At 37.7% G+C, this 16005-nt stretch overlaps 1 protein-coding gene across 16 annotated transcripts in view; it reads right to left on the bottom strand.

Moving 5' to 3' along the window:
* The window catches only part of LOC132401241 (interaptin-like), a 617788-nt gene that overhangs the window by 87298 nt on the left and 514485 nt on the right, over nucleotides 1-16005 (bottom strand). For 10 of the 16 annotated variants that reach the window (XM_059983244.1, XM_059983267.1, XM_059983373.1 and 7 more), the window contains one exon: nucleotides 9749-9896. In XM_059983244.1, coding sequence (XP_059839227.1) covers nucleotides 9749-9896 — 148 coding nt within the window. Of the gene's footprint in view, nucleotides 1-1889; nucleotides 2004-2458; nucleotides 7666-7695; nucleotides 9288-9748; nucleotides 9897-16005 lie in introns of those variants that run through there. The other 6 variants (XM_059983364.1, XM_059983298.1, XM_059983344.1 and 3 more) reach the window with 4 other exon arrangements.

The following is a 16005-nucleotide window of genomic DNA, read 5'->3' as shown; positions in this document are numbered from 1 at the left end:
AGTACCATGGAAAACCACCAGAGACTGGTTAATTTCTACATATATGAACAATTACACTATACAGGAACTTCAAACAAGGCTGTTATTCTAACTCTAATTACAGAAATGCCCAGTAAATTATATTTACATCATTGATATAAACACAGGTATGATGATGCCTTTACAGTCACCTGATTATATTACATTGACATAACTACATGACAAGGATCTCTCCTGCAGAGAACAGAGAAGCATAATAGTGAGCAACATTAATGCGTGTGGGTGATGCAACATGACTAGCCGTACATGGGATGAGGCCTTGAGGCTTGACTTGGTTGTAGGTGGGTGCCTTTGTGAAGGTGTGCTGTGCAAAATGTAAGTTAAGTCCTGTCCTTAAAAATGATAATTGGCACATTGAGTGTTGGGGCTGGTGTTGCAGATGGCATGACGTGATGTTCAAAGGCGCATACATCAACCTTTGTAATTGGAGGTGATTAACAACTTATGGTCATTAGTGCTGCATTCCAAACTTTATTATTAACTATTGTCTCTTCACAATGCAGTTTTAGTTTGTTTCTGGGGGGCCTTCCAATCCCTTCTAACAAGTGGAAGGCCTCTCTTTTTTTCTCTCGAGTTTACCAAGACTTTCAATATTATGCCTGAAAATCCAAGTCCCATTTTCTCTCCCAAGTTCTACCATTACCTCCAGCAATTTGCTGAAACCTGAGAATGAATAACATCACTGGTCTTGTTACCATGCAAGTTGGCTTCAATCTACTCTGACTAGCCCGAACTTGGGTTCATCACTCCCAAAACTATATCTCCTATTAATACACTAAGGAAATTGATAACACATAAACCATGACCATAAGCAGCCAGCACAATTTTGTGTGCTGCCTGCATCAGGTTTAATGGTGAAATTAATTTTCTAGGACCATCCAATTCAGATGCATTGATGTGAGAATCAGGTTTAATATGATCCGCATGTCGTGAAATCTGTTAATTTTGTGGCAGCAGTACACTGCAACACATGATAAATATCTTTTTAAAAACTGAATTACAGTAAGTATATATATATGTGTATGTAAAATAGTGCAAAAACTGAAATAAATAGAAAAAGTAGTGAGGTAGTATTCATGGGTTCAAGGTCCATTTAGAAATTGAATAGCAGAGGGGAAGAAGCTGTTCCTGAATTGTTGAGTGTTTGCCTTTAAGCTTCTGTGCCTCCCTCCTGATGGCAACAATGAGAAGACGGCATGTCCTGGGTGGTCAGGGTCTTTAATGATGGACACCAGCTCCCTGAGGCACTGCTCGTTGAAGATGTTTTGGATACTACGGAGGATATTAGTAGTCTGGTAATTCAGAAGTTCTGGTTAATAATTGACAGTTTCAGAATTAGAATTAGAATTTGATTTTAAAAAATGGAACTATATAGATGGCACCTGAAAGTGATCAAGATATTTTGGTTTGTAAAACCCCAACTCTTGTATTGACTTCTGCCCATTTAGCAAATATAGAGATTTGTCTTTTACCAGCATACTTCCTCCAAATTTTGTCATTCCTAGTATTAATAGAATATTATTCAGAAAGCAATTTTACCATTGTTATATGTCTATTTAATGGTATAAATGTAATTTCAAGATTATAACATTAAAACAAACCAGGCTAACTCCAGATCAGAGCAAAGTGAATTTTAATCTGGTGTTACCATAATAGTCCATTTTCTGTTGTTACATTAAGCAATAATAAATTATTCCTTATGATTAATGTGATAAGGCACTAAAGGCACTATCTTTGAAGTTGCTATGAGTGTTATTGAAGAAAAGGAAAGGAAATGTTGTATGGCACATAATATAATTGAATTGTGATATTTATGGAAGTCCAAACAGAATTTGGTTGATATTCATGCGTTGATTCCTGGTAGCTCTTCATTTAAATGAGAAATTATAGTGGTCTTCAATTTCCATTACAGATATACAAAGATGGAGCACAGTATTAGTAAGTCCTTGAGGTACATGATAAATCTATGAAGACAAAGTAGAAAGATTCACCATGTTTATTTCAATAAGAGATTATTTGCTGTGGTGATAGCTAATTTCTATCATCTTATATTCATATGTGCTGAGAGACATTTTAACCTCAATCAGAAATCAATCCAACTGAAGTGCTTTCATTTTTAAAAACTGTGCCAATATTATGGAAATCATATTTAACAAAGAAATTGGAGAATCAAAGGAATGTTATACTTCTGCTTGTGAGCAGCATATTCTGATTTTTGCACTTAACTTTCACATGTGAAACTATGTGAATCCAAACCCAGAGTGAAAAATAGCAAATATTCAAACATTACTCTTCATTAAATATTTGGTACTTAATTCTGATGTTAAACATATGAAAATCATAATCATAACCCAACTAACTAATGGTGTGCTATAATATATTGGAACTAATAACTACATAACTCATATTCATGTTTATTTAAATTATTTTATTTGGAAAGTAACCACATCAGTAAAATAAAGAATCTTGCCACAAACCAGGTTTAATAGTTTTCAATATTTTCTGTTCATCATTTTATTATTTTTCTGACAAGACACATAAACACACTGTAAAAAATTCATTGCAGAACAAAATTAGTTAATAGTGGTCACTTGTCTGTATTCTGCTGAGTTTGTTGTATACAGCAGTCATCACCATGACGGAATTGTTGCTACCCAAAGCAGTACTATTAGAGTATTGAAAATAATGCCATTCTTTGAATATCAGGTCTTATTTTTCTTTAACTTAATCAACTCTCATCATTATGAATAATAAGCAACTTTACTCTTGAGTTAGTTGAATATATAAAAATAGATGTAAGCCTGTTTGATATCATGGTTAATCAAAGGTGTTAAGGAATATTATATGCAGACTGCATTAAAATATATTATACTACATGATGAAATTGTCAACAAATCGCAACTCAGAAAGAGAATCAGATGACTTATACTGAGTCATGATGTACACCTGATAATTTTGCACCTCTTGATAATTGAAGAAGCAAATAGAAACAGAATGTCGCCAGAGAATGGGATTAAATTTTTCATCAAATACATTTCAACTACTCAGAATATTGTTAGTGAAACAGCCCCTAACGTCTTTGGAAATTTTGTCAGGTTTTCAAATTAAACCATGATCAGAATTAAATAGATCTGTATTTAAAATGTAAAAGAATTCAGTAATCAAATTTCAAAAAAAGAACAAGGTTTGCCTAATAATATCATATTAGAAACCTTATGAAATAAAGTCATTAGTTTGTCAATTACTTATCAATATTTTTAAAATAACTGGTTCAAAGATGGAAACTGTCAGCTTCTTTTAACAATTAGTTACAATTCGATGCTTTTTATACACAAATAATATCACCTGGAGTGTACTCTGTAGTTAAACTTGAGAAATTTGAACCCTGGTTCTCATTAAGCATTTAATTCAAATATCATAAATACTACTTAAGTTAAAGCTACATGAGATTGAAAGGATAGGGTGATACAGAGAGATGAGTGTCTTATGGAATATCTTTCTACGGCTGATTTCCATGATGTAATTTGTAAGGAATTATGTTTAATCCAAATAAAAGTGAAATCTCTCCAATATACTGGGGCTTTGTGGCTTTGCATTAGAAGCCAAATTTTCTGACAGCACTGATGTGGGCAATGTCCTCATCTTCCAGTAGAAAACACTGCTGAATTGACTTTATTTCTTACATCCTTCACATACATGGGGAGTAAAAATCTTTATGTTACGTCTCCATCTGTCTGTGCCATGTGCAATCATAGCAATTTATAATAAATAGAACAGTCAATGTAATGGGAATAGTCACCCTGAAGTTTAATTTCAACAGTATTCCTATTTTGTTTTCATACATAAACTCTTAAATATAGGCAATCAGACAGGATATAGATATAGAGAAATCATATCCTTGGAAATTATTCAATCATATTTTGATTTTATATAGATACACTAAGAAGTTGCATCTTTGTACACTATGTTAACATTTGTCCATCTATTTTACAATAGAAGCTGCCAGTGTAAGTCTGCAGCCTTTTGATACCTGTAGTGTAGACTAATTTGCTCCTGAAAGTCTGTTTGCATTTGAAGTACATTATAGTAGAAATATAAAGGATCCAATTTGGTGACTACTATAATGGGTGTTGCTGCATCATAGAGAAGTGTAATCCACCATCTATATTCCTCGGTTTAAAACTGACATTTACTTTTTAATGCTAAACTGCAAAACAATTACTGTATAAAAAAGTGCTCTGATAAAATTGGGAGGTGAAATATGAATACACACGCTAATTCTATAATTGCTCGCCTTCCAATCTTGCAACCACACTTCCCCTTTATAAAGTTCTGGAAAATTTATGAGTCGTTAAAAAATGTTATAAGTATAAAGATAGCCACTCTTTTTCTGGTGACAGTTAATCAACCTTTAAATACACTCAGAATCAATAGTAAAAAGGCAAAGCCCTACCTAACCTCAGTTGGAACTTGGCCATAAAAGACTAGATGTATTATGTAAAGTTTATTTAAATAGTATGTAATATTTTGTGTCAAATGGTTTAATGATTTTTGTACTTATAAAATCTTATATCCTTTAATATATAGTGAGCAAAGTTAAGTGATTTCTCCAAACATAGTTATAAATAAATATAAACTACTAGCTGGTGTAACTCAATTATATCAGAGCAATTAGATAATTTCTTAAAATTAGTGAATATTCACATCCATTTCACATATTCCTTACTGCAAAGCATGTGTGAAAAGTGGTTCCCAACTTTGAACAAAATTTCAAGGAACTCAAACTAGACTGTGTGTGACACAGACAGCTTTTGAAATTCTTCACTGCATTACTAACAACCAGTGCTGCCATTTGGCTCTTGAATTCGATCATGGTGGATCTTCTACCTTAACTTCATTTTCCTGACCTAGCTCCATATCCCTTGATTTCCTGAATATCCAGCTCTCGACTGATCTCTGCTTTAAATGAACTCAGTCACCTAGCTTTCACAGCTTGCAGGTAGGAAAATTCAAGTCTCACTACCCTCTGGGTGAAGAAGTTTCTCCTCATCTCAGTCCCAAATGATCTTTCCCTAATGCTGAAATTGATAGACCTGGTGCCAAACTTTTCTGATATGGGAAATGGCCTCCCTGCATCCACCTGTTGAACCCTGGAAGAACTGTATAAATTCCAATGGGATGACATCTTATTATTCTAACTGTACACCACACATGAAGTGAAGCTTTATCGGTGTCTTTATCGTACACTTGATACATTCTGGTGATATCCTTAAGGTAACAATTATTGCTCAAGGCTAATATCGCATACACCAAACCTTACCAGCAAGCCATTGTTGAAAAAGAATGGGTTCGATCCTGCTGGTAGATGCGGACAGCTTGGCAGAAAATTTCCAAAGTTATCCCTGCTAAAGTGCTGTGAAGTTGGGGAGCTTGGGTCAGGCCAAACCCCAAACCTAATGATGCTTTTGGAATATTGGAAAAATTGCTAGAAATTTGCAAATTTTTACAGTCAATTTTTAAAATATTTTTTCAAAAGTATTTCAGAGGGTAGTTAATTCAGAAGTTTAAGCTGCGTTCAGGGAATTTTCGAGGATGGGTTTATTTATTTATCTTGTTTAGTTTAACTCCATGGAGTAAGTCCTTCCAGCCTTTCAAGCCATGCTGCTCCAGAACGCCAGCAACCCCCACAACCCCAATTAACCCTAACCTAATCACAGTACACTTTACAATGACCAAATAACCTACCCATTATGTCTTTGGACTGTGGGAGGAAACAGAACACCTGGGGAAAACCTGCTCAATCCACAGGGAGGACACACAGACAGCACCTTGCACAACAGTGCCAGAATTGAACTCCAAACTCGGGAGCACCCTGAGCTGTATACCTTTGCACGAATCGCTATGCTACTGAGGTGCCCCAGATGCCCTTTGCTGATGATTCACCTCTCACCCTTGTAACTACTGGCCTTAGCGAATGTTTGCACTGCCTACTCTGCCAAGAAATCAAAACCTCCTGGATAGAGCCAGGTAAATGTGAGCCATGGATTGATTACAGCGATGTATAGTATTCAAAGGGCAGTCCTGGGCTGAGTAAATTTGACCGAATTCTGTGCTGCAAAGATGTAAGTCCCAATAATTGGGTCTGTAGTGCTGATGATTGAGTTGCTTGTGATTTAGTCAACAGCATGCATATTGATTTGCTTGCACTATGAATTTTGCAAGCTCACACACACATGTTGAAATGTAAAGCTACTGCAAAGGTAAATCCTGTGGAAATGTAGGATTATACCATTAATAGTCAGTGATGCCCAAATGGAGTTCAACAGTTAGCTAACGGCCTTTTCAAACCTAGCACTGATAAATTAGTGTTCCACAGTATGAATAATTTTCACACCCTCCCCTCAAACCCCAACTGAATAATCAGATTTTTTAATGGATTATTGAGTTAGCTTGGGAATACTACCTACAAACTGCTGCCTGAACTATACATGAGTCTGGCTGTTGATAACATCTTTTTAAATGTGCATGGAGTGCTATGTAAAGAGCTAAAGGCTGTTGGCTTGGTTCCAAGTTTCCATACAGATCAATGGATGTGCAAATTGCTATTTCTCTTTAGTGTGAAGGATGTCTGGGAGATTGAACAGAACACAAGGAAAGGAGAGGTGGAGGAGTGGAGCAGAACAAAGCTTCCAAAGACCCAGGAGGAAGAGGAGGTTGGGCAGGCTCTGAGCGGGAGGTCATTTTCAGGTAGTATTTTTTTTGCTTACATATCGGGCGAGAAGTATCTTTATGAAATATGACACGTGCTCCAACCTTAGAGAAGGCCTTTTACAAGGCCAGTGTGGAAGGTTGAATTATATAGCATCCAGGAGATAGCGGATTGAGTTTATAATTGGCTCGGTGGTAGGAAGCAGAGGGTGATGGTTGAGAGTTGCTCTTCAGGCTGGAGATCATTGTGGTATGCCACGAGTTCATGCTGGGACCTTTGTTGTTTGTAATTTATATAAATGATTTTGATGTGAATGTACAAGGCACAGTTCAGAAATTTACAGATGATACTAAAATAGTTTGTATTGTAGAGAGGGTACAAGGTAATGAAAGATTAGAGGGAGATCCTAATCAGCTAAGTGTATTGGCTGAAGATTAGCAAATAGCTTTCAATCTAGATAAACTTAAGGGTCTCCTGGGAGACTAAACGAGCTTCACATGGAGTAATCATGTTTTTTACCAGGTTAGTGAGCTTTTCTATAATAATTTCTGCCACTGACTACACAAAAGCTACACCATGGATGTCACACTAATTCTGAGATGTACGGAGTCTGGACATGATTTCACAGTATCAACAGCCAGCTGCTGTATAGCACATACAGAGCATCAAGTAACTCAGTACCTAGCTTCTTGACAGCAGGCAGGTTATCTTCAATCACTGATTTGATGAATGACTTCAATCTGAACAAAGCAACAGGGAGTTCTTGGTCTGGAGGATTCCCTTTGATGACCTGGATGTTGATTCCAGAGAGCTTCACACTCACTTCTTGGAAACGTGCATACAGTGAATACCATATTGTTACAAGAAACGCGACGAAGCAGAAACATTGATTCCACTGCTGGGATCTCTGGTAGAAACTGGGAGAAAGGAATGGAGTTCTTACAGCATGTCATTAAAGTCACTGAGTTGGTTGTTCCATTACTATGGGTTCTGTACCTGTCTAGGTCTCAGGCATCCTTTTCAGGCAAACTTTTCTCTCTTTTGTTGGGGAATGTCATTTAATTTACAGATCTTGACAACATTCCCCGACAATGGAGAGACCAAAAGTACATTGGACAACAGCCTTGTGGAACTCTACACTCAGTCTGCAGGCCTGGTCCTGGGTTTCCCTGTTCCTGATTGACCCTTCTGTCCCTAACTTTCTATACATTTCTAATGAAATCCAATAGACCAGAACTTCACCTTTCAGACCTGCAGATTGCCACCATCTAGAATCCATCTATCTCAGATTATGATTCTACCATTCCACTTGCAGGTTGTCTGCAGGTTTTGAACACCTAGATTAAGGACACCTTGTACATGTGAATGAGGGTTTGGGAGACTGGACGGGGATCTTCTGCTGGGTGATAATGGGACATTTCCATTTGTCTTCTTTCCCTACCCTACTTCTCCTGGCACCTCCAAGCTGTAACAACTGAGGGCCAAGTCATACTGAGTGGAACTGGGGGCACAGGGCAGACTCACTCACTCACTAATTTAAAGAGGCCAGTAGGTGGCCACTCTTCTTGTGTCTGTTCACTCTCCCATCACAGCTGCTTCTGCGATCCTCTCTCACACACTGACTTTGTACATTTACAACAGGAACAGTTTGGGTTATGAACATTTTGCAGGATTGGAAACCTGTCATAACCTGAGGACTGCCTGAGGGGTTGGTGAAGGCATACATTCTTACAAAACTTAAGAAGTATTTTGATTATCACTTGAAATGCTATCTCATATAAGGCTGTAGGCTGAATGCTAGTAGATGGTATTAGCATAGTTAGATATCTGATGGCAGGCATGTTTATGGTGTGTCTGAGGCCTGTATAAGGCTATGACCCTCCCCACTCCAACCCTGTAGGTCCATCCTAGCTTCATTACATCTGATTAACACCCACCTTGCCAGACATCATTATCATTTAATCTCACCTGCATTCCATTCTATCACTACATTTCTCTTTTGTCCAGATTTCTCCTTTCCCCTTTCTGGGTCATGTGTCTTTTTTAAACCATTGTTTGTAAATCCTGTTTCTTTCTCCACAGATGCTGACTGCCCTGTTGTGACTTACCAGCTTTCAGTTTTATTTCAACATTCTAATACCTTTATTCATAACTTTTCATGGACTTCACAAGCGATTCATATTTATTATTGTTTAAATATGTGGAATCTTGTAATAAATTTAATAAATAGGACCTCATCCTCTTCACTAGCAGCTGCTGAGATGTTAAATCATCTCTGGTGACAACATTGCATATCCAGTTAAAACAAATCAACTACTCAACTGCTTCACATTTCATTTCTTCATCTTAAAAATGGCTCCCTTTCAGAGAAAAAAATAAATCAAATATATTGTTTTTAAACCTTAAGGAGTTTTAATTATGCAGAATACATAACACTTCCTTGACTTTCTTCAGCAGTCTTTTTAGAGGTCTGGATAGAGTTGCTTAGAATTTTTATGAACTCTTCTTTTTGATATTGCACAGGTTTTTTCCTGTGAATCTGCAATTGATAAATATTTTGTGTAAGTTCTACATTACAAATGGTTTATGGATGAAATCAACAGTATCATTTTATCTCTATTAACAGTTCTTGTGGACATTGTCTCTATCAAGTAAAGAAACTTATGCCGCTATTTTGCTCTCTGAATTTATTCAATCAGAACCTATTATTCAGTGGGAAAAACGGGATTAAAATACTCAATTTTCTTTGTTAGCTCATATATTTTGACTGAGCTATTCAATGCCTTTTTGCAGCTCAGTAGAAAGTTCCCCAACTTTCTGGATCCAATAAAATTTGTCTAGTATGACTGGATCAGTAATATTTGTATTTTCCAGTATTACTATAACTAAAGCTTCTCTAGTTAAAATTTCATCTCTTTGTTTTTGGGGAACACTGACTGATTTTTGTTCCACTTAAAAGAGTGGAAGCCAATTTCCCATCAAGTGAAGTTACTCGCTTACCAGCTAATCTTTGACTTTTCAGCTGGGTCCTAAGGGATGCGATGGTCTGACCAAGGGTTTCCAACTGCAATTCCAGCTGATGATGGTGGGTCTGTTCCTTTTCCAGCCGTCTTTCATGTTTCGGATTTTCTCTGTCAAGTGTATGCAGCTGTTCAAAAGCAACAAAAATGCTTGTACTAGTTAATTTCCATTGCTTTTACATACACACATAAATAAGGGAAAAAAATCAACCCTATAAATATACAGTATGTTTCACATTATTTATAGGCCAAAGATATAAAATCAAATCTGTAATGCTGGGAATATATTTGTGCTGCAGTATATATGAAATATTTAAAGCTATATTGTAGATTAACTTTACTTCCCAATAAATAACATTTATTCAGAAAAAATGACGTGACTGAAGCTGTGGCACAATAGATGTTTCCTTTTCTGAGGAAAACAATATTGCATTTTATACTGTCAAGTCAACTAAACATGTAAAGTTACTCATTATATTACAACTGGTTTTCTATGCTTAGTCATCTCATTCTCTTCCTGGTAAATTTCATACCTTATACATATCAGGTTTAATGCATTTTTGTATTAAGAGAAAATGTTGCCGCTCCTTTGTCTTTCAATTAGAATGCATCAGAATAAACATCAAAATTGGCTCATTGCACTAATACTGGAAATCTTGTCTCTAGTTTTCAAATAGGTTGGGTAAATAGTAGAGATACAAGCAGAAAGTTTGTAAAGGGACATTAAATAAAATTGAGTTGGCAGAAAATGGCAGTGTTTATGATGAAAAAGTTGAGTTGACCAACTACAGGCCCAAGAGAAAATAACAGAGTGCTTCGTAACTGGTGAATAACCACATGGTGTAGAAGAGCAACAGGATTTGACAGTCCACTTATACAAATATTCTAAAGTGAGTGCATGTCTAAAAATAATAGTCGTAGAGTTCATTGACCAACTTTGCAAAAGATCAGACATCAAAGAAGAGGGCTGCTTAAAACCTGCTTGTAGTACTATAATGAGTTTTAAATTGTATCAAAGGAAGGAAAGAACATTATTAAGGTTGGGGTTCCCTAGTATGCAGAATCTAGTCCAGATCAACACACAACATTTAAGCCATGGTTTCTGATTTGCCCTCACATAGATGCATTTAATAATGGTGTTGTCCTAAATGTATTTCTCTATGTATGTCAACAGATACACTCAAAAACCTCAATAGATTTACTGGGAAGAGCATTCTGACAGGCTGCATCCTGTCTGATTTGGGCTACTGCACAGGACCGAAAGAAGCTGCAGAGGGTTGTAAATTTAGTCGGCTCCATCTTGGGTACTAGCCTACAAAGTACCCAGGACATTTTCAAGGAGAAGTGTCTCAGAAAGGCAGTGTCCATTATTAAGGACATCACTGTTACCATCAGATAGGAGGTACAGAAGGCTGAAGGCACACACTCAGCGATTCAGGAACAGCTTCTTCTCCTGCGTCAACTGATTCCTAAACAGATACTGAACCTTAGAACACTACCTCTCTTCTTGAATATATATTATTTGTTTTTACATGATTTTTTATCTATTCAATATACATATACTGTAATGGATTTTTTTCTATATTTATTTATTTATTATTTTTGTTTACTTATATATTATGTATTACATTGAACTGCTGTTGCTATGTTAACAAATTCCATGACAAATGCTGGAGATAAGAAACCTGATTCCGATGTTGGTATAATGTGTTCTCACCTCTGGAAACAAAATCAATGCGCTGACTTAGGCAGGACTATTTTTAAGACAGCATGGTTGAAGTTGCCAACAACAATAAAGAAACTATCGGGGTGTGGTTTGTAAGTCACTGATGCCACCATAGAGCTCATGGCGGGGGGTGGTTGGGGGACATATACAGCCTCAATCACAATAGCAGTGAACTCCTTTGGTAAATAGAAGGGCCCATGTTTCATCATTAAGTACTCTACTATATGTGAACTATGGGTCTTCACTACCGAAGTGTTCACACACCAGTTCTTATTAACGTAGATACATACACCTCCACCATGGGTCTTACGACAATTCATGTGAATTCTGTCTGTCCAGAAGGGGATGAAACACTCTAGTTAGATAGCTGCTTCAGGAGTGGTATCCTGGAACCATGTTTCCGTCAAGATGAGCACATATCTGTCATTCATCTCACTCTGATTCAGTCTCAGACACAGGTAGCCTAGTTTATTTTCCAGCGATTAAACATTTGAAAGTAAAATTGATGGGAGAGCTGGCCTGCAGGGTTTTGCCTTCAGTATTGCATGAATACCAGTGCATTTTCTGTACTTTGGTTCCTCACGCACCGCTTCAGATGGCATCTCTCCTGGATGGCTGTCGCAAGAGACAACACGGAACGCAACAAGCCCATGCTGTGGAGTTCATCTGCTATCCAACAGCTCTAGTGAGGTAGACCTGGAGTACGCGGTGTTCTGAATATCCAGCAGTGTTCTGCAATCATGGGCATAAGGACAAACAATTGCACCATTAGTTGGAGCTGGAGTGGCCACTGAGACTGGGCGTACCGCACACCTTGGTCAATGGAAAATGGTGCTTTAGCCAAAATATAGGTCAACATATCCTTTGTGATGGGCAGCATTAAAAACTGAATGCAATGTTCTCAGTGGGTTCTTATCAATGCTCTGTATAAATAGTATATCACTGCCCAGCACCAGATCTTCAGCGCATTAGGCATGTTTTATTGTCCACATGCAGTGTATAAGAAACAGCATCAACAGATAGCCCATGTAGTCACTTTGAGTTTGGATTGCAGAGGAACAGACAAACTACTGTAATAATCCAAGCATTGACTGCCATGAGTAACAGTTATTGTCACACAACAACTATAATTTCGGGGTGATGAATCCTTTTCACTTCTGGTGTACAGGATTGTTGAGATGTACTATATAAACTTCATGCTGATTCACTATGGGAGAAGCCTGCATTCCTGATGAAAAAAACACATGTTCTCCTTATTTTCTCATCTCTGACAGGTGGTGCTTAAATTTGGTTCTCTCGGTTTAAACAAAGATGTTCACTAACCATGCTTAAGCAAGGGTGGATGGCACATTGCAAGAAGTCAGCCAGTTTGCACAGGCATTCTATCTTATCTACTGCATGGCACAATTAATCTCTAGCAGCTCTTGGAGTATTGTAGTACACAAAAAAGGACTGATAACAATTCCAATTTATTGCCATATGAATATTTTTATTCAAATATTGTAATAAGGTTTAACATCCAGCAGATGGTGTCTGGGGACAGATATTCTTGGAAGTTTGCAAAAACTTTTAAAGCAATTAGGACCATGCACACTAGTTATTTCTGCTCATTTTTCAAGACAACATTAAAATGGAGAAAACAGGATTATTTGATCTGAGGTTAAAACATTCACATATTTCACAGAATGGGATGAAACATTGCTCACTCTGAAACTAACACAATGTAGTTTAAATATATATTTATAAATATGAAAATTATATTATATGAAAAATCATATATAAACCTACTTTTTCAACAAGTATATTCATGGTATGTGTAATGGTTAGCACAATGCTATTTACAGCTCAGGGCGCTGGAGTTCAGAGTTCAATTCCGGCATCCCCTGTAAGGAGATTGTACGCTCTTTCCATGGGTTTCCTCCGGGTACTCTAGTTTGCTCTGGGTGTTCCAGTTTCCTCCCAGAGTCAAAAAGTGTACTGGTTAGTAGGTTAATTGGTCATTGGAAATTGTCCTGTGATTAGGCTAGGGTTAAATAAGTGGGTTGCTGGGTAGCACGACTTACTAGGCCAACAGGGCCTTTTCTATGCTGTACCTCCAAATAAATGAGTAACTAAACATGGACCATCTCTGTCTTCTCTTCTATTTATTAACTTGTCTCTGGTGATGGGCTATAGACTAATAATCATCTGGCTCCCTGCTACTTTGCTTTCATTTTCACTGTGGCACTTCCTACAAGTCATTTCCCTTCTCATAGCGTACTAATCACCTTTGTATCTGCTCTGATGATGCCACCTTCCAAAATGATGTTGCTATTTATACCCTACATTACTGTTCTAGATGAAGGGCTTGAATTTCATTATACATTTGCTGATGACATAAAGGTAGGTGTGAAATATTTTGATGAGGAAAGCATGAAGTGTCTGTAAAAAAGATGCAGACAGTTGAAGTGAAAGGGCAACGAAATGACGAATAGGGAAACATGTGGGAAATGCAACACAAGAAGAACGGACAAATAGACTTAAATGATGTGAGGCTATTTAATGCTCGTGTGGAGAGCTATCTGCAATGTTATCGGAAAACAAACTGAAGAGATGGAGGAAGGGCCGGTTGGCTTACAAATAGAGAAAGTTTGTAGGTGGCGTGAGAGGGAGGATAGGCAGGTGATAGAGAAGGGACGTGCTCTGACTGATGGTTTGAAATATGCCTATTTTAATGTAAGGAGTATCATGAACAAAGCAGATGAGTTTAGAGTGTGGATCAGTACTTGGAGCTACGATGATGTGGCCATTACAGAAACGAGAATGGCTCAGGGGCAGGAGTAGTTACTTAGAGAACCAGGCTTTAGATGTTTCAGAAAGGACAGGGAGGGAGGCAAAGGAGGTGGGGGCATGGCACTGCTGATCAGAGATAGTGTCACGGCTGCAGAAAAGGAGGACACCATGGAGGGATTGGGGTCCGAGTCCATAGGATACTAAAAGCTACTGCGCAGGTTGACTGTGTGGTTAAGAAGGCATACGGTGTATTGGTCTTCATCAACCGTGGGATTGAGTTCAAGTGCTGAGAGGTAATATTACAGCTATATAGGACCCTGGTCAGAACCCACTTGGAGTACTGTGCTCAGTTCTGGTCACCTCACTACAGGAAGGATGTGGAAACGATAGAAAGGGTGCAGAAGAGATTTCCAAAGGTGTTGCCTAGATTGGGGAGCATGCTTTATGAGAATAGGTTGAGTGAACTTGGCCTTTTCTCCTTTGAGTTGAGATACATTGATCGTGTGGATAGTCAGAGGGTTTTCCCAGTAGCTGATTGGAAGTAAGTACAGAGGAGATGTCAGGGGTAAGTTTTTTTACGCAGAGAGTGGTGAATGCATGGAATGGGCTGCCAGCAACGGTGGTGGAGGCGAATACAATAGGGTCTTTTAAGAGACTCCTGGATAGGTACATGGAGCTTTGAAAAATAGAGGGCTATGGGTTCAGCACAACATTGTGGGCTGAAGGGCCTGTATTTTGCTTTTTTTTATGTTTGTATGTCAGCAGGTGGGTACAATACCAATCAGTATGTCATATAGCCTTTAATTGCAATGAGTATACAGTACAAAACACTATTATCTAATTTCAGGAGATCACACATGGAATATGACATAAGTTATGTTCTTCTTATTTAAAGAAAGATGGGTTTACATTGGATAATAGAGTGAAGATTCTGCAAATTAATTCCTGGATGAGAAGATTGCCCCATGAGGACAGATTGAGTAGAATTAGACTATAATAAGTTGAGTTCAGAAGAATGGTAGGTGATTTCTCTGAAGCTTATGTGATTCTGTGAGAGCTTCATAGCATCACTGCTCTAATAATGCTTTTCTTGAGAGGTAGAATCTAGAGGCAGGGACCATTGTTGTAAGATTAGTGGTCACCATTGTCACCTGATGAGGAGAAATTCTTTTCTTCTGTGGCTTTGGAGTTCTGGAATTCTTTGTATGTCAAGTCATCTTGTTATTTTTAATTTCAAGGCTCCAATAATTAGATTTCTGAATAACAGCATCAGTGGAGAGTATAGTGACTATCTGCATCACAGCTTGGTATGGAAGCAGCAATGCCTTTGAATGGAAAACCCTACAGAAGGTAGTGGATTTGGCCTAGTACATCATGGGCAAAGCCCTCCCAACTATCGCACACATCTACATGAAACACTGTCATAGTAAAACAGCATCCATCATCAGAGATCCTCACCACTCATGCTCTTTTCTCGCTTATGTCATTAGGTAGAAGGGACAAGAGGCTCAGGGCTTGCATCTCCAGGCTCAAGAATAGTTACTACAATTTAACCATCAGGGTATTGAAGAAAAGAAGATAACTACACTCATTTGCCCATCCATTGAGATGTTCCCACAACTAATGATCTCATTTTAAGGACTCTTTATCTTGTTATTTCATGTTCTTGTTATTTCTTGCAACTTATTTATATTTGCATTTGCAGAGTTTGTTATCTTCTGTACTCTACTTGATCTTTC

Source organism: Hypanus sabinus, chromosome 1 (assembly GCF_030144855.1).
Source record: "Hypanus sabinus isolate sHypSab1 chromosome 1, sHypSab1.hap1, whole genome shotgun sequence".
Lineage (NCBI taxonomy): Eukaryota > Metazoa > Chordata > Chondrichthyes > Myliobatiformes > Dasyatidae > Hypanus > Hypanus sabinus.
Note: the sequence above shows the minus strand (reverse complement) of the source record. Positions and strands in the feature narration are given on the sequence as shown.